We start from the raw sequence: 26,066 nt of genomic DNA, 5'->3' as shown, positions 1-26,066 counted from the left end.
ATTACTAAAACAAACAGCACCAACTAATGGCCCAACATGCCAACTACATCATTTTCAGTATTTCTGTCGTTCCTGTGTCGTTGGCTGACGTGCCTCAGATAGTAGAGCTTTGTATATCGTCAAGATTGGAGATTTATCCTCTACCTTCTTGGGTAAGCCACTAACCGATGTGATTAGCTTGCCTTTCGTATGTGATTGCAACAAAACCAAATCTAAACTAATATCTTTTGGGGAAAATGCTTTTAACGCATTCACCCATTTCATTCCTCGGATGCCACGGGCAGCAACATTAAGGTGGGCTTACGGAGGGCGAGGGTCTTTCTCAGGGACCCACAGTCGTGAAACCCGTGAACTCCCAATCCCAAGCCTGTTTGTCCAGCCTCTAGAGCGCCACCACCCCCCAGAACAAGTTTATCACCCCTGTAGCTACATACACCATTCATAAAATCTAATTAATGACGATCACACAAACTCAAACCATTGCTCTGGTTGCATCTGTGCATGGGAAAAAAAAGGTAGACACATTCCAACATTTAACCTCCTTCAGAATCCATGTTCTGGTCGCACTGGTTTCGCTTTGATTGTCGCTTTGTTTTTGGCCGCACGTCTGTCAGTTTTTGTCGGCTGCAGCTCGTGGCAGGTAACATGCTGTGGGCGACTGGTGGTCGTGAAGTTTCTGACACTGTCGGGAAATTATCCAAGGCAGTGAGTAGTTGTATGACTGCACCACCAACCGTCTCAATTTCCCACCAAACATCACTGTTTCTATAGTACCCGTCTTAACACCAGGAAAACAATTTATGTTAGTGACGTCCTTTTTGTGTTGTTTATGTAAAAAAAAAAAAAAGGGTTTGTTAAGGTTTGACAGATAAAATTACCAACAAATGAGTTGTAATTCTAACTGTATGTGAATGGCTGAGATACAATCTACTGGACATTATGGCTAATTACACTAGCTTATATGTAAATATAAGCATTGAGACCGTTTTTCTCTGCAATCTATGCTGGGAAAAGTGTTGAAAATGTCACACAGCATACAGAGTTTCCCCTTGGGAGGCGCACATTACCGAAATGACCAGCAATGTGTGTGAGAACGAGGCAGAGTGTGTGAGAGCAGGAGCAGCACTACCTTTTAGACCTTAAGATAAGACCGAAGGCTACCATGTATGGTGGCCACGTAGGCTTTTGTTCTTCTCTCCATACAGATGCAGGAATGTGCATAACATGTGCACGTGTCTGCGTCTGAAAGTCAACTTTTCTCAGACTACATCCTCTTTCCCAAGCCATCTCCTCCCATTCTCCTTAAAAGATTTAGAGTGGGGAAATGTCACAGCAGTTTATCACCGACCACATGAAACGGGCTGCTGGCCTACCACACGCAAACACACTCGCAACTGAGGGCCTCATTTCCTGCGTCCTTCTCGCCCTCGCTCCGCGACACAAAACACTTCTGCAGTGTTTCTTGTCTGTTTTCGATACCGGCCGACGACTTTGACTGAGACAGGTCTCACTGTGGCTCAGGAGTTACGGTTCGTCCCAAACAAATGCGCTTACAAATGCAAACAGACACGTTCAGAAAGTCATTACCACTCCTCGGTGTACTTTGTGCTCAGAGAGTATTTTTATCTGTCGGTCTGGTTAAAACGGAGTGAAGAGGAAAGCTGCGTGCAGTCAACGGTGATTATAGTTATTAAAGCACTCGCACACGCGCACGCAGGCACGTACGCACGAGTCCACTGAGCACAGTGCTTTATATATAATGAGCTGCACAAGTGTAACATTGGCAAGGACTTCAAGCACATCGTTGGATTCAGTTTCACTTCAAGATGAATGAGACAAAATGTTATAATTTGGGCGAATGTAATACCTTGAGAGGTGGCTTCGCCTCTTGATGGGAAACTGCTGACATCACTTTTTTAGATCTCCAAACAGGACAGTTTATGAACAGATATTATACTTCAAATTGTTTCAGAATATTTACAAGTTAGTTTTAAGACAAATCTGTACGTATAAAAGAAACGATGTGGAAAAAAATGCAGAATTTTTACTTTTCTTTATTACTTTTCTTTCTTTTGGACGAGCCAGTTTGCTTTGAGGCAGTTTTACTTCCCTCCCACTGCCCCATGCTGTGTCCATTCACCGCTACTTAAAATTAATGAAAGGAATATTGTTTTGTTTTGTTTTTTTAATATAGAAATGGTGGTATAATAATACAGTTTTCATGTGATTTCCAGCATCCATGCAAACATGACATGTAAGACTGGTGGTTTATTGTCAAACCGCAGTCTCTTACACCAAAACTTGAACGTTTTTTCATCCAAGAAGAGCCTCATTTTAGATATTCAAGTATGTATAGTTTAATTATGCCAGATATCTACTGTTCGTGCATTTTGACACTCAATTGGGCTTTTAGAATCTAAGGCTCCCTTCACACAATGTTTCAAGTGAAAATGTGTAAACGGGCCTAATTTTCAATTTGAGATGTTGTAAACTTGAAAATCCCAAACCTTTCCTCAGACAAACATGAGAGGCGGTCAGAACCTACAAGTCTCCTCTGTCACATAAACAGTGACTCACATATTCTTGACAGCAGTTGTTCTGAACTCATATTAGTCAGCGTCTGCATATCGTCAGGTCCATGCTACACCAACATCTCGTTATCGTGTCGCCCGCTTCGTAAATGGGCGTCTTGCTGCTTGGAGCTGGCATGTCGGCTCTCAATTACTCTATTATTTAACCTTGTAAATATCCAGTAATTGTGAAATCCAACTCCTTGGATAAGACACTTGTATTCTCTCCTGCCCCGAAAGCCCTCATTATGATGGAAAACTTTACTTTATAGAGTCTCGTTTCCCCTATAGCCATATACAAACCCAGTAGGTAAATATAGTATTTGCATAATTGCTCCAACATGCCCCCCCCCTCCCCCCACCCATCTTTTTCCTTACGTTATGTGATTTCTTGTAAATTTGATTATTCATTTCCACAAAGATTTTATAAAAGACACAAACTTACAGAATCCTGAGGTTCTTGATGCCAGAAAAGTCCACTTTAGTGATTCTGGTGATGTTGTTTCTGTTCAAATCCCTGCAGATGAAAAGAGAAAAGTCACAAATCAGAGTGGATCACCATCAGTCACACATATATGGTAAACACCAGGCCACCAGGGTCTTTACACAAGCTGATATTACATGGTGGCTTTTTTTGTCAATCCCATTGAATTACTATCATTTTACTGGGGGAGGTGATCTACTTGTTCAAGTGAAGACTGAGCAAACAGATCAGACTGGTGTGCAGGTCTCGATGCACCAAAAATATCCAATGATTGTTATGATGGCAATTGGATTAGTGTGGAGTTGTGACCCAGTGAATGATCCAGTTAATCAGTCAGGGCTTTACATGAAGGCAATCTTTATATGACACAACTTTAGACAAATTGACATTGAACGAGATCACTGAGGGCTCCAGTACCAGCAACTAATGGTCACATTATTCATTCATACCCACACTCACATTCCCATCGTGAACGCGACAGTGCAAAGAGGTCGAACTCCATCTGGGGAGTGTCTAACTCAGGGGTGTCAAACAAAAGGCAGGTGGGTGGAAATCTGCCCACATGAGACTCCAATCCGGCGACATCACCAAGCAAATTAAAAAAAATTAAAGAAAACACAGATTTTTATTTTCTTTGAACAGATATCCTCATGGTAGCAGATTGATGCTGTGATGAAAGCCAGTAAAAACACCCATAATGTAACAGCTATACATTTCACTGTATTTTGCACAAGAGGATTTCATTAAAATTGGCTTCATGTTGAGATTGTTGTCATTTCCAGTAGTAATCGTTTCAATTCGCAAAAAAAGCTTAGCATTTTTATCACATATAATCTGTGTCACAGCAAAGAAAAGCTTTACAAAAATACTTTAAAGCTCTCCTATTATCCAGCTTTACAACACTTTCACATGGTCTCATTGGTTCACAAATGTTGTCTTCAAAGTTTATTACCAGATTACCAGAATCTGCTGTGTCTGTGTGAGCTGGACTGGCTCCGCCCACTCATGCCCATCTATGGGAAGAGGAGGAAGTACTTCCTCTCGTGGTGCCATGTGCCAGAGCAGAGCTGCCTTATTGTGGGAGGAGTCAAAGGGGAGGAGCCTACCTTGATTGTGATTGGCTAAAACCCCTGATGACACTATATAGGGTTTGATTTCTGATTGGCTGGTTGGAGCAACACACTTTTTAAAACCTGGAACAAGCCAGGGAGAGAGAGGGCACACTTTCTTCTTCTGGGGCGTTGTTCCAGGTACAATACACCTGGAAAACCAATAGAAACAAAATTTTGTATAATATGAGCCCTTAAAGTATAAATTTAAAGATTATTATGGCATTATTTCACTGGTCCGGCCCACTCAAGATGAAATTGGGCCGTTAGTGGCCCCTGAAATAAAATGTGTTTGACACCCCTGATGTCTTGTCTCAGAGCATTTTGATGTGTGGTCGGAGCAGGGTGGGATTTGAACGACCAACCTGCAATCGGAAAATGACTGGCTCTACTTAGCTGAGCCAAAGCTACCCACAAATACTGTAATCCAAAGTACGACATGAAAGTATTGTCAGTTTTTGCAAGAACATCTGTGTTCCCACTGCAACACGAGCATTTGTGTCTGTCGGCATGAGCGTCTTCGTGTGTTCCCATTCAGCCGAATTAGGTACTGTGGCAGTGGGACAGAGCGTGAGAAAGTCCCTCAGCGTACAAGGCCACACACACACACACACATAAACACTCTACAAACAGACCGACACTCCTACTGTGAAGGCACCGCAAATATTGTGCATGCATTGGCCTCAGACAGCTGTGAATTATTGAGAAGTAAATTTTCATGTTACTAAAAAAAAAAAAAGGAACAATAAAAAGTGGTATGAAATGATTTTCTCTTTCCATCATCACAGTTTAAAAGCTTATCGTGTTTCCTGGCTGTCATTCAATCTGTTTTAACTACGGGTGCACATTGTGTACACACTGCAATATGAACTGCCTGCCTGCCTGCCTGCCTGCCTGCCTGCCCGTGTGTGTGTGTGTGTGTGTGTGTGTGTGTGTGTGTGTGTGTGTGTGTGTGTGTGTGTGTGTGTGTGTGTGTGTGTGTGTGTGTGTGTGTGTGTGTGTGTGTGTGTGTGTGTGTGTATAGACTGGTTCCCTTTATACGAGCATGCTGTTTATTGAAACGCTGTCGCGCTGGAGGAATTAGGGCAAGGAAACACACACACACATGCACGCATGTGCACACACACACACACACACAGAGGGCACAGACCAACAACACACATAATTTTCTCTCGTTTCACTCACACACACACACGTCCATCCAAGAGCTTTCACTCACTCTCCTTTTGCTCTCAGGCACACACACACACACACACACACAGAGTCTGGTTTTACCATGGCGGTTGGCGTGTGTGTTTTTCATAATACACCTAAACATTTATAAATCTGATTTAAGACCATATTAGGTTTCAAAAGGTTTCCACAAGCTGCCATGGCGAGCACCACTAATAGGAGCCATACCCCTGCCTGAGACAGGGAAGGCGGGTTCGGGCAAAACCGGCAACTTCAGTGAAGCCTAAAATGGGGTCCAGGGTCAACTCGGGTGTCCTTGAAGGGACTCCAGAGTAATGAATAGCTTTAATATCTCATCTGACACAATCAGAGGACATAAAAATGACTCTCACTTGGACCCTGATCAATGAATGCGGCTCAGCAAATCAAGGGCAGTGAAGGAAAGTTGGCCTGAATCATAAGAAACAACAAACAAGTTCTCAGAATGTGGTCCCTGAGAGTTTATGTTCAGGAATATTTGATACATGAAAGGGAAATGTATTCAAATCTACTGAAGAACCCAATAAACAACAATAAAGCATCACTAATTTGTATTTTCTAACAATGGATCAAATGACTCCAGTGGGTCACCGCCCCCACTGTAATTCAATGATAAACCCACTGACCACCAGGAGCGCAGACCTTCACCAGGGCCACATTTGTTTGCAGAACTGAGTTAGCATTGCGTGCATGATCGCCATGAGCTCATATTGATGCTAACTCGGTAGGTCAGGTGGCAACATCACTGTGAAACACTGAGCAGGGAGCATCTCCGTGGTGAGAGACACTGATCTCCTCCTCCCCTGAAGATTTCCTGCAATTCTGGCCAGTAGTTTTTGCGAAACATTGGTAAAATACATGCATATAAGCAAGAAATAAATAAATACATGCAGCCAAAAACATAACTTCTCACCCAACTTTCATTGGCGAAGGTAATAGATGGTAAATGGTACTATATTACAGAATGTACCTGGAAAATGGTGGCATTAAAAAGGTGACTCTGCAGTGTGCAGAGTTAGTTTAGGTTAGTTTGACAGCAAACAAGGTATTGCAACACTAGTTTGTTTTGAAGGTCGAGACAGGCTCCGGCCTCATTCACACAACGAGACAGCATCCGTGGAAACGCATCATAACTCTGACCCAGTGTGCTGCAAGTTGAGCTCATTTCAAACTGCACACATCAATGAAAGTCGCACTAAGTCTCATGTAACGTTCTGCAATCACCCATTTTGGCCGCAGTTCCCATCATAGTCAATCCAGGAAGTTCTTTTGCATGTCATTCATAATCATTGTTACTTGATTCCTGCCACAATCACTTAGTTGTTTGTTTTTTTGTCTTTCAATAAACAAGAAGACTTACAGATGATCAGGCATAAACATAGAAGACGTCGCTATAAATCTCTGCTTTCCCCTGTCACAGTCACTGACATTTGAGGATTTATCCCGAGATGCAACAACATTTGAATTGAGAAACTATAGAAAACCACAGAAACCGAGGAGACGCCAAAGACCTTCGCTGCCGCCGGCTCACTCAAGGCACCAGATCCGTTTCTGACAGCAAGCTCCTTCCCCGTCACCAGGACTGGGTGATGCTGGTTCCCCTCACAGACCTTCAGAGTATGTGTAATTATCAGCCGGTTGGAAAGTGAGGTACTGCCAATTATTTGATAAGTCTTCTCAGACGTGATGAAAAACTCAATACTGCATCGATACATCATCAATTTGAACTTGAGGAAAGTGCTACTTGATCGCACGCAATCTCGGGGAATCCTCTCTTTTTTGATCGGCTCAGGCAGCATCCAATCTTAAAAAAAAAAAAAAAAAAAAAAAAAAATGTATGAGCAGCACTCCACCTCTCTCCACCCCGACCTCTCTGTCTTTGCTATCTTGTCGTCTGTTTGACAGCTTTTCTTCTGTCTTTCCTTCCATACGTCAGCTATCTTAAATCTCTCGTCACTCGTTGTGTCAGTCCTCCAAAGCAGCTTCACTTAATGTTCCCAGCTGTCCTTTCCACTCTTTCTCTCTAATCGCCACCCTTTCTCGATGCTTTCCCTCTCTCAAGTCTTATCTTTCACTGTTTCACAGTCGACTAAACACTCTTCTTTGCCTTCATCTGTTTCTCTCTCCGAGCGTAATCGCTCCTCTTTTATATCAATCTTTCACTCTTACAGTTGGCTACACTTTCTTTCCTGCCCTGCGCTGTTTTTTTTTCTCCCTCTCCCTTTCTCTAATCTCTCCATCCTTATCTCCATCTTTCTCTTGTTCACAGTGGAAGCTCCTGCTCTCACCAGGGAGACCGTGCAGCCAAACAAACAGTGAGGCTGCAGTTCCAGGTGGAGCACAAAGATATCAAAGCATCTCACAAAAAAAACTCGCGGCAGCTGACAGAACAAAGCAGCGTGTGGTGTGAAATCCAATGAATAAAGTTGTCAAATGAAATTCCAAGAGACTGTGATGTCTTAAAAAAAAAGCATGACTTCATCATGAACGCCGTACACAACGCCGGAGGCATCGATCGTCATCAATCATTCACCATTTAGCTTTTTAGAAAACCTACTTAACCTGAAGCCTGTTCCGCGTGCATTTCACACACCGTCATTTTGGAAATGATGGCGAAACAAATAGCTGGCCCAGGTAATGTCGTTAAGTTGATGCAGAAAAGAGCCTCCTCTCCATCAAGCTTGAATAACAGCTGGGATTTATATCGCGCTCTTTTCAAGGTGACTCAGAGCACATACAGAAGCCATTATTTATTCCCACCAAGCATGTAGAGCAGAGGCATGGCTGCCATTCCGTGCCTATGGCCCCTCCAACATCCACCATCCATACCAGGCAATGTGGGTAAAGCGCTTTGACAATGGCACAACAAAGACTTGGACAGAGCGGGATTGGAACCGCCAACCCTACGATTGTTGGGCGGCCCACCGTCGCCCAGTTGAATAAGCGTAGCAACCAGAGTAATACCACCGATGTCATGTGGGGGCAGTGTTGTACATCATACTTCCTGTGTGACCAACGAAAGGAACACTGCAGAAATGATGACCTATTGGAAGAAGGACCGTGAATGTGGGCAGGCAGAATCAAATGGCAGCATTACGTCACAACAAAGAAGCTCAAGACGACATGTGTGAACAGTTCGTAAACGCCTTCACTCACAAAGTTGAAAACAGAAGAAATTATCCTCCTGCACCAAACGTTAAATACTACTAGGGACACAAATATTTACTTTAGCAGTTTTGAACCAGATTCATTGATGTTTGTATTAGAAATGTGACACCAACCATGTGTGCTGCCCCCTACTGGACACTCTACTTCACAACCACATTGGAACAACCTGCTTAATGACTACAGGTCAACTAAGTCTTTCTCAATATTCGTTTCCAATCTTGAAGCATTCTTCTTCTCACAGGCATGTGTGCCTGTGTATTCCCAAGGTTTGTTGTTTGATCCTATGTCTCACTCCATCCGTACGTTAAACAGGACACTGAACAGCGAGTCGTTCCCAATCGTGGAAAAGTACCTTGTATGGCAGCCTGGACGAGTGTGTGTGTATGTGTGTGTGTGTGTGTGTGTGTGTGTGTATATGTGTGTGTGTGTGTGTGTGTGTGTGTGTGTGTGTGTGTTTGATCTGGTAAACGTGACCAATCTTGTAAAGCAAAATCTTGAAATGACCAATGGGGTGAAATGCACTATAGAATGTAAATCAGAGGAAGTTATGTGTTGCTGTATTTTTTATTTGGGGGGGTGTAACACTGTGTTGTTTTTGTTTGGTTTTTTTTACTTTAATCTAAATAGGAAGAGAAGAGAAGACAAGGGAAGTGAAGAGAAGATAAACTATAACGAGATTTGCTTCATTTTTCTCTTGAGGAAATCTTTGTCAGACTCTCGTGTTGCCAGAATGTTGGGAGGAAAAGTACGACAGACATGATGAGAATATATAGATGTAACAGTGCAGTGAGAACAGAAACTTGATGAGCTATCCACATTCATGCACCTGGTGTCTTAAAGTTGGGACGTCCACCGCACCCAGCAGTAACTCAGCTTCGCCTTAAACTGACCGGCTGGCAGCGAGACAACCAACGAAAAGCTGCAGTACAAAAGCCCTGACGACTGTTTGTTTCCACCACAGGCAGAGGTAAGGCCTCTGCCTGTGTGTGTGTGTGTGTGTGTGTGTGTGTGTGTGTGTGTGTGTGTGTGTGTGTGTGTGTGTGTGTGTGTGTGTGTGTGCGCGCGCGCACGTGCGCGTTTGCCACGAGAGGATAAGACAAGAATGCAAACAGCAGGTGTTCAGGGAATTAATATACCCTCCAACAAAGACACACAAATCTCAAGCGAGACCACTGAAAGCAGTGAACCTCACCGTCTGGTCGCCTTGGGTTTGCATGCTGGCTGACTCCGCACAATCGTACACACACACACACACACACACACACACACACACACACACACACACACACCCCACCTTGAGAAGTTGTCTAAATTCTCTGAAATGCCACGTTTCCATCGTCTTGTGTCAGGATACTTCGAGACTACTCTCTCAACTGCATTAAACTTATGTAATCTAAAAAAATGTCCTCGACATCCTTGGAAAACACGGACACTTCCTGACGTCATTGTTTCAGCAGTCTGGTTTGTCAACAATGTAAACATTGTACGTCTTTTTATTTTGCAACCATTTTGCTGTGATTCTTCTACATTTGTCCGTTCTCAGGTGTGGACGGTCCAGGAGCTTGCAGCTCGCGTTAGAAAAATCTTGAGGGTTTACGGTTTAATGTACAAGACTGGTCGCTTCAAACGTTTAATCACAAATGCCAGAATTTAAGACATATAGACGTTTAATCAAGTAGAAATGGGAGTTCTAAAATAAGGTCACGTGCCACATAAAGGGTTAAATAATGGGGTGGTGGAGGCTGGTTTGCTTACAGCCAAGCTTCATTAATTGTTTACACTGGGAAAACGCAGATGAATTCTAAAAAAAAAAGAAAAAAAGAAAGATCAGGTGACTCCCAAGGGCTTAAAGGAATGAGGGGCTGGAGAGACCGCCACTGTGGCCAACAATGAAATATGAGTTTGAATGTTTGACATGTCGGTTTACATGGCCGGTCACTAATGCTTTTTCACCTTGACCCCCGTTATCAAGATCTGTCTTGTTTGTGTTTTCTTGACCTCCGTCTTCTTTCTGCCCCGCTCTATCTGGGACAACAATATGTAATAACACTGAAGCAGGGCAGCTTCCTCTCTCTGTTCTATCTCTCTCTAACACTGTGACGTTTCCTCTTTCCACTTTTTCTGTCACTCCATCAGGAATTGCACCCCTATCTCTCCTGCTCCCTCCATCCTTTTCCTTTCATCCTTTGTTGTTCTCCGGCCAATGCCTCGTTTCCGAATGCATCCACTTCCTCTTCTAATCTCATGTTGTTTTACACAAAGTCCTTGTACTGCTTCACTTTCTAATTCCTGCTATGCACATAGCTCCCCCCCCCCTCTCTCTCTCTCTCTCCAATAGGTATGCTCAATTTCACTTTCTAAATCTCCTCGTTACGCAAGGAATCCTAATTGCCTTCTTCCTTTTCCTCTGAGCTCCATAGTCGGTGTGTGTGTCACCAGACACAGGCCAGGCGTCAGGTTGCTTTACAACTGGCTTCTGTGGAGCTGAAATCTATCCAATTCAAATGTTTGGTTATGACATTTGGCAGCACCTGCTCAGACTGTTTTGATCACGTTAATTGTGATCCAAGTTGAAATGAACCTCAAATGGCAGCGGTAGCTGAATATTGCATTGAAAACCTTTGGTTTGATCCGACAGCTTAACATCTAATTAACTGGAACACGTTCCACCGGCCTCACCTCGGACGCAGGCGCCCTGTTGAGGATGAATTTGACCCCATAGCTTTAACATGAAACTGATTCAGAACTGTAAAATAATTAACATGGCAAAAACTTTAGTAATTACACGCCAGTGGATGAATAAATAGAATAAAACCAACAATAATGATGCAAATATGCAACAGGCCTTTGTTTATGGGTTTGACTGTACTTGTTAATGGAGGGGATACGTGGTGGTGCAGTGTGTAAAACACTCTTGACTGCAGATGAGGATATCCTCTGAGAAAACTCTGAGTTGTGTCTCGTCACTTTGCACCACGTGTTTCATCGGATCTTGTAGGAATTGCACAATGGTAAATAACGTTTCTAATCTATTGTACCATTTAGCTGTCATTTTCTATACCTTTTTGTCCAATAACCACACACACACACACACACATACTTGAAGTCAATTCATAGTTACCAACTAATTCATTGTCATTCGTCATGAGAGTGCCAACCATTACCCCACGTGGCTCCCAATTAACTTGAAGACACTTGTAAAAATATCTGACAAGAATAAAACGGCAAATTCGAGTTGCTATTGCAGGTTTCGGCCGTGTCCATGGTGAACTATTCAGATAACGGCTGAAATGACAAACAAGTGAACAAGGCGAAGTGAGGAGGAGAGACACTGTGAGGCGACAGATCAACAGTAAGGAAACAAGTCCAGTTAAAGTGTGGAGGGTCTGTTTCAGCAGCGGTTTCAAATAACAAGACGTGGTGCGGAGGACAACGCTGCTGGTGAAACACATGATTTAACCATTTAACTCAGTGGAGGATACAAACCCCTACCCCTACCCCTACCCCTACCCCTACCCCTGCCCAAACCAGGGTCTGTATCCCTACTCCTACCCGCTACCTGAACCTGGATCTGTTTCTTACCCCGACCCGAACTGGGGTCTGTATCCCTCTACCTATCTATCAGTCTGTCCAATCCTCTCCTCTCCTCTATCCTCTCACCCCAACCGGTCAGCAGAATGCCTCCACCTCTGAGTCTGGTTTCTGCAAAGGTTTCTCCCTGTTCGAGGGAGTTTTTTCCCTTCGACAGTCACTCAGCTTGCTCGTGTGGATTTGTTGGGTTTCTCTCTGTTAAAAGCACCTTGAAATGACTGTGTTGTATTTGGTGCTTCATAAATAAAGTTGAATTGAATTGAATTGAATTGAATTGAATTGAAACTTTTCATTAGCAGTCTAAACATTTGCGTAACAAAGCAAGCAGGAAATCACATTTACAAGAAGAAATCTCAAACCCTTGGAGAACAACACTCCATTACTTCGCTTAATTACTACGGTGAGGACATTGTCACATGTACAACACAAATGATTAAAAAAAAATAAGGTCTGTAATCATCTAAACAAAAAAAACAGCATGTTCAATTCACGTCTCCATTTCCAAACCATGTATTGTCTAGCAGGGTTTATGAGAATTTACAGGTTTTGGAAAGTTTGAAGACTTTTGTGGAACATTTGGTCTCCGGTGCAGCCATTTACTGCTGTTTTGAATCTTGGTCACGGTGATGCTAATGGGCGCTGAGCTCTCTCCTGTTACAAAGCGGCTCGCTGGGATACACAACAATCATTGCTCAAACCATTCTGGGCGCTGGCATCAAACACACGGTCACAGGGAAAGGAAACGAGCTGCAGCACCTTTGGGAACTCAAAAATCATGTTATTCATAAAGTTGCACAAGGCATGTTATTTCTCAGCTTCGTTTTGAGGCCAAATGTAGAGAAATAAAAAGATGTGGTTTATCAGAAACAGGTTTGTTTAACATAAGTCAGTCAAGGGGTCGTAAGTTTATTTTTTATTTCTTTAACAGGTCTTCAAACAGTAAAATAAAAAAAAGCTGATGTGTTTCACAAGCTGCAGGATTATCACATCTGTGCAGTTTTTCCTGAATGCACCACAGAGCAGCAGGAGAAATGACAATAAGCGAGCAATATATGGCTTTTTAGAATCTACTTTTAGTGAATCTATCTATGTCTACTGTATGTACTGTATGGCTTTGAACGGAACTGGAAACCCGCACTTATTTCAATTCTTGGGCATCATTAAATAATATTCCCAGACCTACTTTTTAACCAATTGTTTTGGTGGATGTCTTTTGAAATGTTGTTCTTTTATGCTCATCAGAAAATGGCTCTCATGTTCTGAAATATATATATATATATATATATATATATATATATATATATATATATTATTTTTTTTTTAATCAGACAAGACGTCTTCTGTAGCTCCCTGTAGCGCCGACAATGTTTCAAGTGACCACACAGTTCATGTGTTCCAGAAAAGTTCCACATTTACACGATAACGTTAAGAAAATAAGGTCATTTACACAAAAATTACAGAAACACTGAAAACAATGTTGTTAGCGTGTCTGTCCACGAGTTGGCGCTACAATTTATATTAGTAATGAAACCACAAACACATGCAAGAGAGAACAACGGGCTCTAAACATTAACAAAGTGAGACCACCAACATTCTAGTGGACAGACCACCAAGTTGAATTGTTATTACGGTGACTGTCAAAATAAAAGTACCAAGTCCCAGGAGATTATGGACTGGGAGTCATAACAACACTAAGGAAACTTTGTTCTGATTGGCTCTCCTGAGCATGTGCAGAGGACGAGTTACTACAGCTGTGGTGTGCATGCACAGTAGGAGCATTTTTTAAAATGTATTTAACCGTTTCCGCAGAGATGGAGTTTTAGAAAAGTTCCACCTTGGAAGCCGTTTTATAAATGTTGCAGTTCCACCAGCTCCGCCTATCGTTGTCACGTGAACAGTCACCGAAAATGCAACTTGAAAACATTGTGTAAATCAGGTCTGAGACACTTTTCCTGAGAGGACTGAGAATAATGTTGGTGCTTCCTATGGCATAAGCATAATTCCATTACTTTAAAATATAATATCACGTTCTAATTCGGCCGAGCAAGTTTTGCTCAATGATCATCACTTTGATGAAACAACCATCTCATCATTTTCACGTCCACAGTACAGCAACATTTTTCACTTTCACCGTGACAAATGAATGGCTAAACTCCACAAAGCCAGCAGTTAAATATATCATATTATTGCAAACAGAGAATTTGCATAGCAAACACCAGAGGACAGAGGTTTCCCTGGTGTGATGGGATCGCTGCAGCGGGACTGGCACTCCACAGTGGCAGCGTGGAGGCTGAGAAACACTCTGACATCCTACATTTCGATCTGATTCATGAGGCTCGCCATGTATTGGTCACAAAGGTTAAAATTCTCAGAGGATCGCGATGGAAGGAATGCTAATGAAGCCACAAAAAACAGAAAATAATAAGCAGGTGGAGAACAAAACATGAAGCCATCAGTCAGAAAAAAACATCTTGACAACAGGCATGCACATTCACTCCACATTGTGTAAAGATGGAAAACTACTACGTTGTTATTTGCATTTTATTTATCCTTTTCTTCAACTTTCGGCTTCACAGTCACCTCCAGCTTCCAATCATGCGGAAAATACTACTTTGGTGCAGCTTCTGCGATAAAGATCTCTGATTGATTAGCTTTTTCTATAATTAGTTGTTTTTTAATCTCTGTTTTCTGTCGGTCGGTCTCTCTCTCTCTCTCTCTCTCTCTTGTCCTCTCCCTCTCTCTCTCTCTCCCTCTCTCCCTCTCTCTCTCTCATTCTCTCCCTCTCTCTCCCCGATGAGAATACCAGTCAGTAAAGTCACAGTTTGCTGTTGCTGTTAACGGTGCAGGGTTCACCACATTAGGGAGACGCCTGCAAGGATCCCTTTCTTGAAGAGTCACCAGCCAAGTGGAGCTGTAAACCAGTGCTGTATTTGGTTAGCTCCTTTCTTTGCCGCAGTTTATTGGGCCGCTTCGCTTTTGTCTGGATTTACTACAGCTGCACTGTATGTGACGAGGGTGAGGCGGTGGCGGAGGGGGAAGTTGGCTGCTTGCGAGAGGCCACTTGACGAGAACAAGGCCCGCTGCTTCCTCAACGGGAGCTGAGGCTGAGGAACGAGTGACCGGGAGGATCAGAGATGGCGAGATGAAGATGAACGAGAACGGAGTAGGATATGACAGATTGAGACGATGCGCAAGTAAAAGAGAAATTGTGAAACAAGCTTCCAGCCCACCATAGAAATATCATAGAGGAAAGTTCGATTTACTAAGCTCCCAAGTAACGCCTTAAATTGCACGTTCAACAGCCTGCTTTTTTGATTTGTGTGCATTTTATGGAGAGATCAACACAGAATATTAGCGTAAAAAGCAAGGGAAGGAGAATTTAAATGAGGGTTTTGTGGTGTTACTGCTTGAAAGACTGGAGGCTGAATGCCGACCGAGGCTGATGCACCACAGCTCCATATTGTTAAGCAAACAAACAAAACCCAACAGCAGATAAATGTGACGACAATGAGTAAGAATCAGCTGCAGTAATCAGTAGTGTTTATAAGTGGGAAGAAACATGTCATTGTGGTGGGAAAACTGAGCTTTATGTGTGTTGTTCAAGCTTTTCTTTTAAGTCCATTGCAATATGTAGAATGTGTGTTATTATGATTGGAAACAAGTGAACTTCACCTGTCAAACAGATTGTTTTGTCCGGCAGAAGTGTTTTAAAAAGTTATTTTTTTCACACATCTCTATAGAGTTGGTGCATTTTCAAAAAGTTACGTGGCCCCCAAGCATCATCGTCTTGTAAACAGACACCCAACCTGCAACGAAGGTTTTGCATTATCAGCTGAAAACGTTGGGCATGTAAACAGGGCCTTTGGCATATCATCACTCCTCTGGAGCAAAGTGTACTTCGTATGTTAGCCATGTTAGCTGCCATGGAGAGGTACACACACACACGTCTGACATAATTTAGCCCGAGACAGTGTGATCATGTCAGAGAAAACACCTCAGGCCATCGATTTTTTTTTAGAAGGAATAAACTTCACAAAAATAGTGGAATATGTTGAGCTTGCATACACTGAGATAAATGTTGTGCTCTTGCCAGGAGCGTCAATAGTTCCTACAAGCAGGCTGTTTGAGCTGAGCTAAACAGTGCAGCAAAAAAACAAAAAAACAAAACACAAAAAAAACCAACAAAATGATTGTGGTTCAGGTCACACGCTCATGCAGCATTCGCTTCCACACACACACAGATAAACACACAACAGGCAACGGCACAGGTAAAGTGAGGGAGTATCCACAGTGTTGCTTAACACAGTAATGTGTTGCTTTGGTGACGGTGGCCTAACAAAACACTCGCGGGGCTTGTTAACATCAAACGACCTCCCGCCCGCTGCACACACACACAACATCTGCACACACAAACCTCTGCGGCTGGTAAGAGTCCTTCAGTCTGACGACTTTCTGAGAGCAGAAAGTCACAGAAGGTCATGTGACACAAGACTCTCTCTCTATCTCTCTCTCTCTCTCTCTCTCTCTCTCTCTCTCTCTCTCTCTCTCTCTCTCTCTCTCTCTCTCTCATTATATATAAAAGTTTCCATCTCCAGCCAATCGTACGTCTAATCCAGTGAGAGGCTGAGAGCGAACTCCATATAGGAGAGCGTGCGCTGGCTTAATAATGAGCGTGGAGCTGCATGCTAAAATCTCCCATTCTATCTGCATGCAGTTCTGTTGGAAAAAATGTACCTTTCTAATGCATATGTGTCGGTACAATGTACATTGTACATGTAAATTGTGTGTTTTGGGCGGTCGTCGCTACATCAAACAGTTGTTTGAAGATTAAAGGAAATTCACAGTGTGACACCAGCTGGCTTTGTCATAATCAAATCATGACTCCAACTTGCAGCACGCAAATTAACCATTAAAGTCTCGTAACACAGTGACTGTGCCGACAAAAAGGAAACAATACAAGATGTAAAGTCGTTGGACAGGCGTCCAAGAAGGTAATACTTGCTCTGGTCCAGGGATATCAAACAAAAGGCTCCTGGGCCAAAAACAATTAAACAATGGAATTTTAAATCTGAACATTATTATGGCAGTATTTTACCAGTCAGGACCCCTTAAGATGCTATTGGGCCCGCGAACTACAATGTTTTTGAGACTCATGTCCCAAGAATGTGTTTCAGTTTTCACCTAAAACAGATTTAAATGACAGCTTTTCATTTGGGAAAATGTTGAGAATTTTACAGCTTTTTCGACATCTAATCAGTAACTTCTCATATTTTCTGATCATATTGCTCAGGCTTCTTCCCAAAGTCCCAAACGGTGCATTGAAAGGACATTGGTGAATCTAAAGTTGCCATCAGGTGTGACTGTGAGAGCCTGTTTGGGCGAAAGGGAGGAGTACAAATGACTAAAAGAGTGAGAGTGGTAACCATTGAATGACAACGTCCACAAGTGTTTCACAAAGTTTACATGGTTGAGGTCTGATCTATCCATATGGCGAACCTCCAGCCACCTCCATCGGTGTGTAAAGCACTTTCAGGGGGTTGTTAAATCACTGGAGAAGTGCTACATACAGTAAGTGAGCTTCATTTGACTTCTAGTAGCACCAGCCTTCAGCCTTTAGTCCAGCGGGATGCATTTACATTTGTTAATTTATCCATCCCATCAATTGAACAACAAACTCCATTAACAGGAAGTGTAGAAGGCTGCATCACCATGTGGTCAATGATGTTGTGTCCAGTCTCCTCCCACAGTCCAAAACCCGGAACATGAGGTGAACTGACGACTGTGGCAAGGAGTGTGACCTTCTGTCTCTGTTTGTCTCTGGCCTGGCGACACTGGGACGTGACCCTGGGTTATATAAAGTCATCCAGAAGATGAATGGATCATGAACCAGAAAAAAAAATCTTTTAAATATTCTTCCTATAAAAGGCATCACTTCAAAACACACCAAAACAAGACCATTTCCACTCTTTTCCAACCTACAGTCTCCTAAATCCGCCACACCAAAGCCCATATGTTGACAAACAAACTCATCAAACTGTTTATGTTTCCTGACTGACGTCATCTTGGGGAAACCTGAGGCAAGGGGTTTCTGGGAAATCAAAGATGGCGTCCCAGCAGTCTCCAAAATATCAACATTTGACTGATTCAGCCTGAAAAAAAGCCATGAGAGTCATCTGAATTTTTGCGAAATGGATCTTGCCTCAGGAATGTTCAGGAGTTTCCATGGCCACTGACATGTCAACAAACACAGCTATCTTTCACGAAATATAAGTGCACTAAATACGTGTTTGTCTGAGTATGGAGGAATTTCTTTCAGAAGTGTTTTGACAAATGGATGGACATCAACAACTAAAACTGGGTCCGAGAGGTTTTAGTTTTTGCTGTGTGGATTTTGGGAGAGGAACTTTAACATGACACAGTCTTCAATAAACTATTTCCTAAAAGCGTTGAGCATAATGGCTCAGTTTTTGTAAGTGTGATGATTATCGTTCATGCTGAGGCCTATGTCCGTAGTGCACTCTCTCATATTAAAGCACAGTGTGTGTGTGTGCGTGCGTGTCTGCACAAATAAGCATGGTTTCCTATGCGTGCGCCAGGGTGTGCGCGTCTTTCTCCACGAGTGTGTTTCGCAATCGTGTACTCGGCATGTATGAATAAAGTATGTGTGTGTACATTTTAATGTAACATCCAGCTTGCTCCATTTCCCAGAAGGGCAGTGCCCACTGTCGGTTCCAGCTGGCTTTGTCTGCAGCAGACTCAAAGTCATTATGGAGAAAGGTCAAGCGGCCGCACGCTGGAGAAATTTAGGGAAGAGAATATCACCCACTGACCTAGAACTGGAGCCTAAATATTGGTTAGACTCGGCAGTGCCATTTGGCATCCTCTCACTGAATCAGGCGCAGTTGGAAGGGGACAAAATAGCTACCGCAAGATGGCCATGGATGATAGGCGTGACATTAAGAGGCTGTTTGAGAACAGCAAGCTCATTGTGGTTTTTGCTTCTTAGTTTAGACTCGTCTGCTAGAGCAATAACACTCGGTTGCTCCTCAGATGTATTACATCACCGCCGTACCCACGATAACGGCGAGAGGCGCTCTCTACTCAAAGATGGCTTCTATTAAAAAGTTGCCAAAGCAAGTGTGCTGACAGAACGTTTCTTCAAAGTGGCACACATTTGCAGAAATGCTCCACAAAAAGAAAAAACGAAAAGAAAAAAAAAAAAAAAACGTTGCTTCCCGCAAAAAAGCTGGCGAGCCACCGATGAGGCAAGGTTAGCCGTAATTCATGGGGATTACTAAAGAAAGTTGGAATACAGTCTGGATTCGCGCTATCAAACGTCTTGGGTGCGGCTCGCAGTTGTTTACAAGACAATATGTTTGGAAATGACACGGGATGAAGGTTCGAGTCCAAGCTGAAGCAAAACACAACGAGGGCTTTCTTCATCCAATCGAAACATTTGAAATGGAGGAAACCAGAATTGCATCAGCAAGAATTAGCCACACCTCAAGACACGCGTGCGCGCTGCTGCGCACACACACACACACACACACACACACACACACACACACACACACACACACACACACACACACACACACACACACACACACACACACACAGAAAAATTCTGATCTCACCATGAAACGGTGTTTCATAGCTGAGGGTGTGGTTGTACGAGCGTCCACTGACCAATCAACACTGAGATTTGATAAGAGCCAGGAACACTGGTGTGTGTGTGTGTGTGTGTGTGTGTGTGTGTGTGTGTGTGTGTGTGTGTGTGTGTGTGTGTGTGTGTGTGTGTGTGTGTGTGTGTGTAACCACACATACGCAAAGACACACACACAGCAGCAGGATCCTACTGTTGAGCGCCCCGTGGTAGGTTGGCATGCTGACGGGAAATGGGAGCCGTGAAAACTCCACTGAAGAGGCGCTGCTGGCAACTTTAGACATGTGCATGTGCTTGCAGCGCATGTTGGAGGTGGAGGTCAAAGAAAAAGCGGTAGAAGCAATGTGGAGGTGAAGCAAGGAGCAGAAAGAACGAATGTGAAACGAGCCAAAATTAACAGAAAAATTTAAAGGGTAGAAAAATTGAGAAATATTGCAGGAATAGAATAGAATAGAACAGAATCAAATTGAATCGAATTGAATCACATAGAATAGAATAGAATAGCTTTATTAATCCCAAAGGGAAATTCTTGAACCAAGTTGAGATGGAATTCAAGTTGCCAAGCGAAGGGAAACATAAAGGAAAGTCAGAGGGGGAAAAAAAGCCATCTGAGGCTCGAGAAAGCAGAGAAGGTGTTGCTTGAAAAAAACTTGCCAAAAGTTCCTGAAAGTGCTGTTCGTGAGGGAAAAAAGAAGAAGAAGGAGAAGAAGAAGAAGAAGAAGAAGAAGAAGAAGAAGGAGAAGAAGAAGAAGAAGAAGAAGAAGAAGAAGAAGAAGAAGAAGAAGAAGAAGAAGAAGAAGAAGAAGAAGAAGAAGAAGAAGAAGAAGAAGAAGAAGAAGAAGAAGAAGAAGAAGAAGAAGAAGAAGAAGAAGAAGAAGAAGAAGAAGAAGAAGGAGAAGAAGAAGAAGAAGAAGAAGAATTAGTCTGGCCCGGGCAGCTCACCACTTCCAGCACTGAGCCCATTCAACGACTAACACACACTTATTCAGTTTGACAAGTGGCGTATATCTTAAAGAAATGTGATTGTGACAGAACAGAAACATGCTCGCGTAAAGCATTTAGCTGTTAGTTTGAACACACACACACACACACACACACACACACACACACACACACACACACACACACACACACACACACACACACACACACACACACACACACAGAGTCGAAGCCAGAATTTCCCTCCTGACTGCAGCGGCTGAAGCTCCCTCTAGAGTTGGCTGATTTCACTCCCTCCACATTTCACGGCGGTTGAGGCAACAGTTTGGAATTCGCAGCTCTAAAAATCAACACTCTGGGGTGTGTGTGTTTTTTTTTTTTTTTTTTTGTATGGATGCCTGTGCGGTCCCCGCAGGGCAGGTGTGAACTGAACCCGGGAGAGAAAGGCCGTCCCTGTTTTCCAATTCATTTTCCCCAGCCTCGTTAAGCCTGTTAAGCCTCCCCCCAGAACCCTCCACTCAAATTAGATGCAAATGAGGTCTCAAGTGGCTTCCCAAGGAGGACATTACGGAATTGACTGGCCTGAGGTAAACTGCAAGGCCGCCTGTGTGTGTGTGTGTGTGTGTGTGTGTGTGTGTGCTTGCGTGCGCGTGTGTGAACAGTTGAGGCCACCACTGTTTTTCGCTCGTTAACCTTTCCAAACGCTCTGTTTACAATGGTGAGGAAAACTCTGGCTTTAAAGAGATTAATTCTGTAGTTATGACAGGTGGACTGTGGCTATGAATGTCTCCCTCACTCTTAATTTCCACGCTTGGCAGAAAGAAAGCACATGCTGCGTAGTAAATAGTAGAAGTGGAGAATAACTCAAGTTTGAAGGAGTCCAAAGTCTGAAGCCAGCCATGCTCTAATTGGATTGAGTTCCCTTATGTTAGTCCGTTTATATTGAAAAAAAAAAACAACCTTTAAGCATTATTTAAACGTCTCTACACTGGATTGACTGGATATATATTCTTAAAAACACAATAAATATTGCAACCAATATGTGCCCAGATATTGAATCTTGCCTGTTACTTAGCATCATATTGAGGAAGTGTGATTAATCCTGTGCCGTGGCCGCAGTCACGTTAACAGCAGTTCATTCTGCACGAATCCCTTTACTTCTGCTTCTGTCGTACCCTTTACTTCACCTATATGTGGCTTTCTGTGTTTGTTTTAATTGTCGTCCACACAGTGAATTACGTTGATTCTATAGATGTGTCTGTTCTTAAAGCAGCGGCAGAGTAACTAAAAAAAAAAAAGATTTTCCACTCCAAATAAAGCAGGAGTCATTTTAGTTACCCCAATGCCACATGTCCTGCGGTCGTGTTTCATACTTTTCGAGTGTGGTGGGACTAATATTATACTTTTCTCCGTGAACTCTCTTAACGTAGCATGTGCCATCGGACAGCAAGTCAACATTTTCCATGCTAATTTATTGTGTCAACCATTGATTTAGCAGGAGACACAATCAAACGACAAACCACGTCGGATTTGTAACGATGGCGGTTTTTTGCAAAGGTTTCCTCTGAGGTCCGGCTCGATAAAACAGCAAGGTAGGAGACGACACAGCGCCACCTAGCTGGATCTGTAATTCAGACAGGAAACAACTCAAGAAAAGGAGGATTGAAGTTTTGTAGCGATGCTGAAGAAGCAAAAGCCTTAAAGTTTCAACCCTAAACACAAATTCCAAGGTGTTTCCCAGCTGTATCAGCACTACGAGTGAGTGGAGTCCTACTATATGACTTATATGAGAAAATACTGATCGAATAGAGCAAAAGACTGATGAGTTCCTATTGACTTTTTGGACTTTTCCCTTCCACTTCCCCTCTGGGGTCTCGTATATATACGTCTCGCAGGACGAGTGCGTGCGACCGTTCGATGCCGGAAACCTCCATGTCAGTGGAGAGCATGTGCACCGTCTTGAGCTTGACGCTATGAACTGTTGAATACCGACATCCAGCCAGCTCCCCGAATAGTGCAACACTCTTTGAAAGTCAAGAGTGTCCCGCTGCCAGGAAACGTCTTAAATAACCGACCTCAGTACATTTAAATATATTTATGAGTCTCCAGTTAAATATTAATGTGGATTGCCAGTTTTTGATGCCATGAGCAGTCCCGGTATGCTCTTCCACCACCACTGTCACAATGACATTGACAAATCATCAATAAGCACTACATCATTAAGTTATAAGCGGCTGAATTTATGTCTGAGACAATGCAGTTTGGTTTTTTTCCAAATTAAGTTAAAACTATGAACCACGCAGGAATCTATCCATCCTCTAATGCAACATTACCTACCATGGGGTCCTCAAGTACCCACATGTGCACGGCAAGATCATTCAAACTGCACATAGAAAGCAGTTCTTCACATATTTGTAGGAGAAGCACATAACTCAGGTGCATTATCTGGGAAGAGAAGATGCGTTTCTCAAGCGAAGGGGTCAAGCACTGTGGTGTTTATACCGCTGCGAGAAATAATAGAATAAAAGAATAACACCATCTTAACATTCAGCACTTATTTTCTCCATGTTGTACTTTTTTCAGTTTAAAAATAAAAAGTACAACACGCCTGAATAAAAGGAGTTTCATTGTTTCAAAACTTTCTCATGACTGGGCCAGTTTTCAACACAGTACTTTAACAAACTCCAATCTGTTGTTTCACATTCTGTTGTCCACTTTGACTCTATCTCAGTACTTGAATCCAAAAAAAAAATCCCCCTCAAGGAATAATCTCTCTTTCTTACAAACTTTTCCCTCCACTGCAACTGTCAGAACTGCAACCTCATCAACGTCAGTGTTTCTCATCTCAGCGAAAATATCCCAGTGGCGAGGAAGCGAGGTGAGGGGAGTCGCGAGAGCGAGAGGGAGGAAACCAGCAACTCTTGGCCCGAGTCACATCTGAAACACTGACCTGGATAAATCAGGGAAACATAAACACACGGTTTCTCCAGTGAAATGTGAGGGAGGGGCTGCTGTTACCCCAAAACTCCCCCTAGGGGACCCTCAATGAGAGGCAGTAGACAACCTTATCCCACCTCGCCATCACAAGCCACTTTAATTATTTAGTTTTCGGAGGTGTAAATGTCCTGGGGGGGGGGGGGGGGGGGGGGGGGGGGGGTTGCTGTGTTGAGGCTGGCAGGTCCTGGGGGTCACTTAAAACTGACGGGGTAGAAGAAGAGGTATGGGGAACACCACCACCCCCCTCCCTCGCAAGCAATCTAATGACTAAAACCAGTCCATAAACTAACATATACGCACACACATGCTAATCATATGTTCAAACGCGGCAGAATACCCCCCACATCTACACACTATCCACAAACACGCCCCCCCCCCCCCCCCCCCCCCCCCCCCCCCCCCCACTTCTCCTGCTGCAGCCCACTGATTGTGTTTGTTGTCTCAGGGTTAGGTCTGTTGTTGATCCTCCGCGGGGCTTTTGGCTGCTCCGTTATCAGGCATAATCACTTCCATACCTTAACAGCGAAGGTGTGTGTGTGTGTGTGTGTGTGTGTGTGTGTGTGTGTGTGTGTGTGTGTGTGTGTGTGTGTGTGTGTGTGTGTGTGTGTGTGTGTGAGCGTGTAGCTGTGCTGGTTGTCTACGTGTCAGGACCAAGCTGGAGGTGGCAGCTGTATCTGTCAAAAAGTCTGTCCCTGCCTCAGGAAGAAATATCATTTCAAGCTAAACTGGCACCAGGTTGGAAAAAAAAAAGTCATCGAAGAATTGTCAAGAGTAAATGTTAAAGTGTTAAAATGTTGTACACAAATGCCAGAAAATACAACCCAGTTAAATGTAAAAACGTACTTGATTCCCATACTTGATGTGTGAAACTTTAAAAAAGGAGACTGAGGGACCCTTCATTCTTTTTGACTTGCTGCTGTTCTTTCTTGCTTCTCTTCAGTGGGCTTTTCAATGATTTTGAAAGCAGTTTCATCAATAATCAAAGGAAATACAGTGTTTACTTCATTTTCACGTCACCCATCTCCTTTATTGTGAATAAATGTACTTTTTAAGGAAGCACTCATTGAAATAAGTATGTTTTTTCACTTGAATTACTCACAAAAGTTTGGAAAAATCCTCATTTAGCTCAGTATTATAAAATAAAATAAAGTGTAAAACGGAATCAAACCTATTCTTTTATGGCTAAAATGATCTTGCAGGTGTTCTGTGAAGGGTTATTGAAGTACATTTACTTCCCTCAAAGAAGTTAGTACGTTTTGTCTCACTGGACATTTGAACATGTTTCAGTATGAAATATATGTTTTGAAATGTGTTTTTAAAGGAAGGCGAACTAGGAGGGAAATACTTGTTTGACCGAGATTAATCAGAAGCACAAGTGCCACAAGTTGTCAAGAGTTTCATATATACTTAATATATAGTACAACTTTTCAATCAGTTATTGCTGGATGTTCAGTGGAAATGTGAAGAAATTAGGAACAAATATAAGCCCTGTAAAGGGTTTAGCAATCGCTTTAATTAATCAAGTTTTCCATATAAATTAACTTTAGTTATGAGTTTAGTAACGCTTTTGTTTTTAGACGGGGAGATCTTAAGGCCAAACGTTCTCATCTGTAATTCTGTACAGATCCATCACTCATTAATAAAAACACAAAATGTGTGGATGGATAAGAGATTAAAGTTGCATACAGTGATGAGGGTTCATCGACGCCTGCCAACATGGACATGTCTCATCCATACGGGCTGTCAAAAGGTGCTTTGGACACTTTAGTAACTCAGAAACATGTTTTGAAAGTTTTTGCACCAAGAGAGGAACATTGCGTCAAAAAGCGAACTGTCTCAACCAGAAGCGATTAAAAACAAAACAAAAAGTTCCCTAAAATCGTAAGGCAGTCGCACTTACAGGCGCTCGGCATTCCTCGGTATTCCTTTGGGCACCGTCTTCAGACCCAGACCCTGGCAGTCCACATGCGACCCGGAGCAGGAGCACTTGTGTGGGCATCCATCCACCGAGGCGGCGCGCAGCAGCAGGGCGAAGAGCAGCGCCAGAACCCGGCGGAGCGCGGCGCGCTTGCCCGGCGCCTTCGGACGCATGATATCCACTGAAATGACTCCCGACGCAAGTTAATTGGAAAAAAAAAAAAAAAAAAAACACAGGAGCGAAAGTGGAGGATGATGTTGGAGTAAAAATCCCAACAACAACAACAACAACGAAATAAAAAGAAAAGAAAAAAGTTGAGCGGACGGCTCGTGAGTGGGACCGAGGTGAGGGAGAAAGTGGACGCCGAAATCAAATTGCGCTCGCAAGTTGTACAAGTTCATCAAACTTT

At 43.0% G+C, this 26,066-nt stretch overlaps 1 protein-coding gene across 1 annotated transcript in view; it reads right to left on the bottom strand.

The window, feature by feature from the left end:
• The window catches only part of slit3 (slit homolog 3), a gene marked incomplete at its 5' end in the record, with an annotated part of 301,781 nt that extends 275,951 nt beyond the window's left edge, over positions 1-25,830 (bottom strand). Inside the window, 2 exon segments of the mRNA XM_080502187.1 lie at positions 3,016-3,087; positions 25,640-25,830. Of these exon segments, the coding sequence (XP_080358313.1) occupies positions 3,016-3,087; positions 25,640-25,830 (263 nt within the window).
• Positions 25,831-26,066: the final 236 nt, after the last annotated feature.

This window comes from Blennius ocellaris (assembly GCF_963422515.1).
Source record: "Blennius ocellaris genome assembly, chromosome: 9".
Classification (NCBI taxonomy): Eukaryota; Metazoa; Chordata; class Actinopteri; order Blenniiformes; family Blenniidae; genus Blennius; species Blennius ocellaris.
The sequence above is the reverse complement of the archived record's forward strand: the minus strand, read 5'-3'. Positions and strand labels throughout refer to the sequence as shown.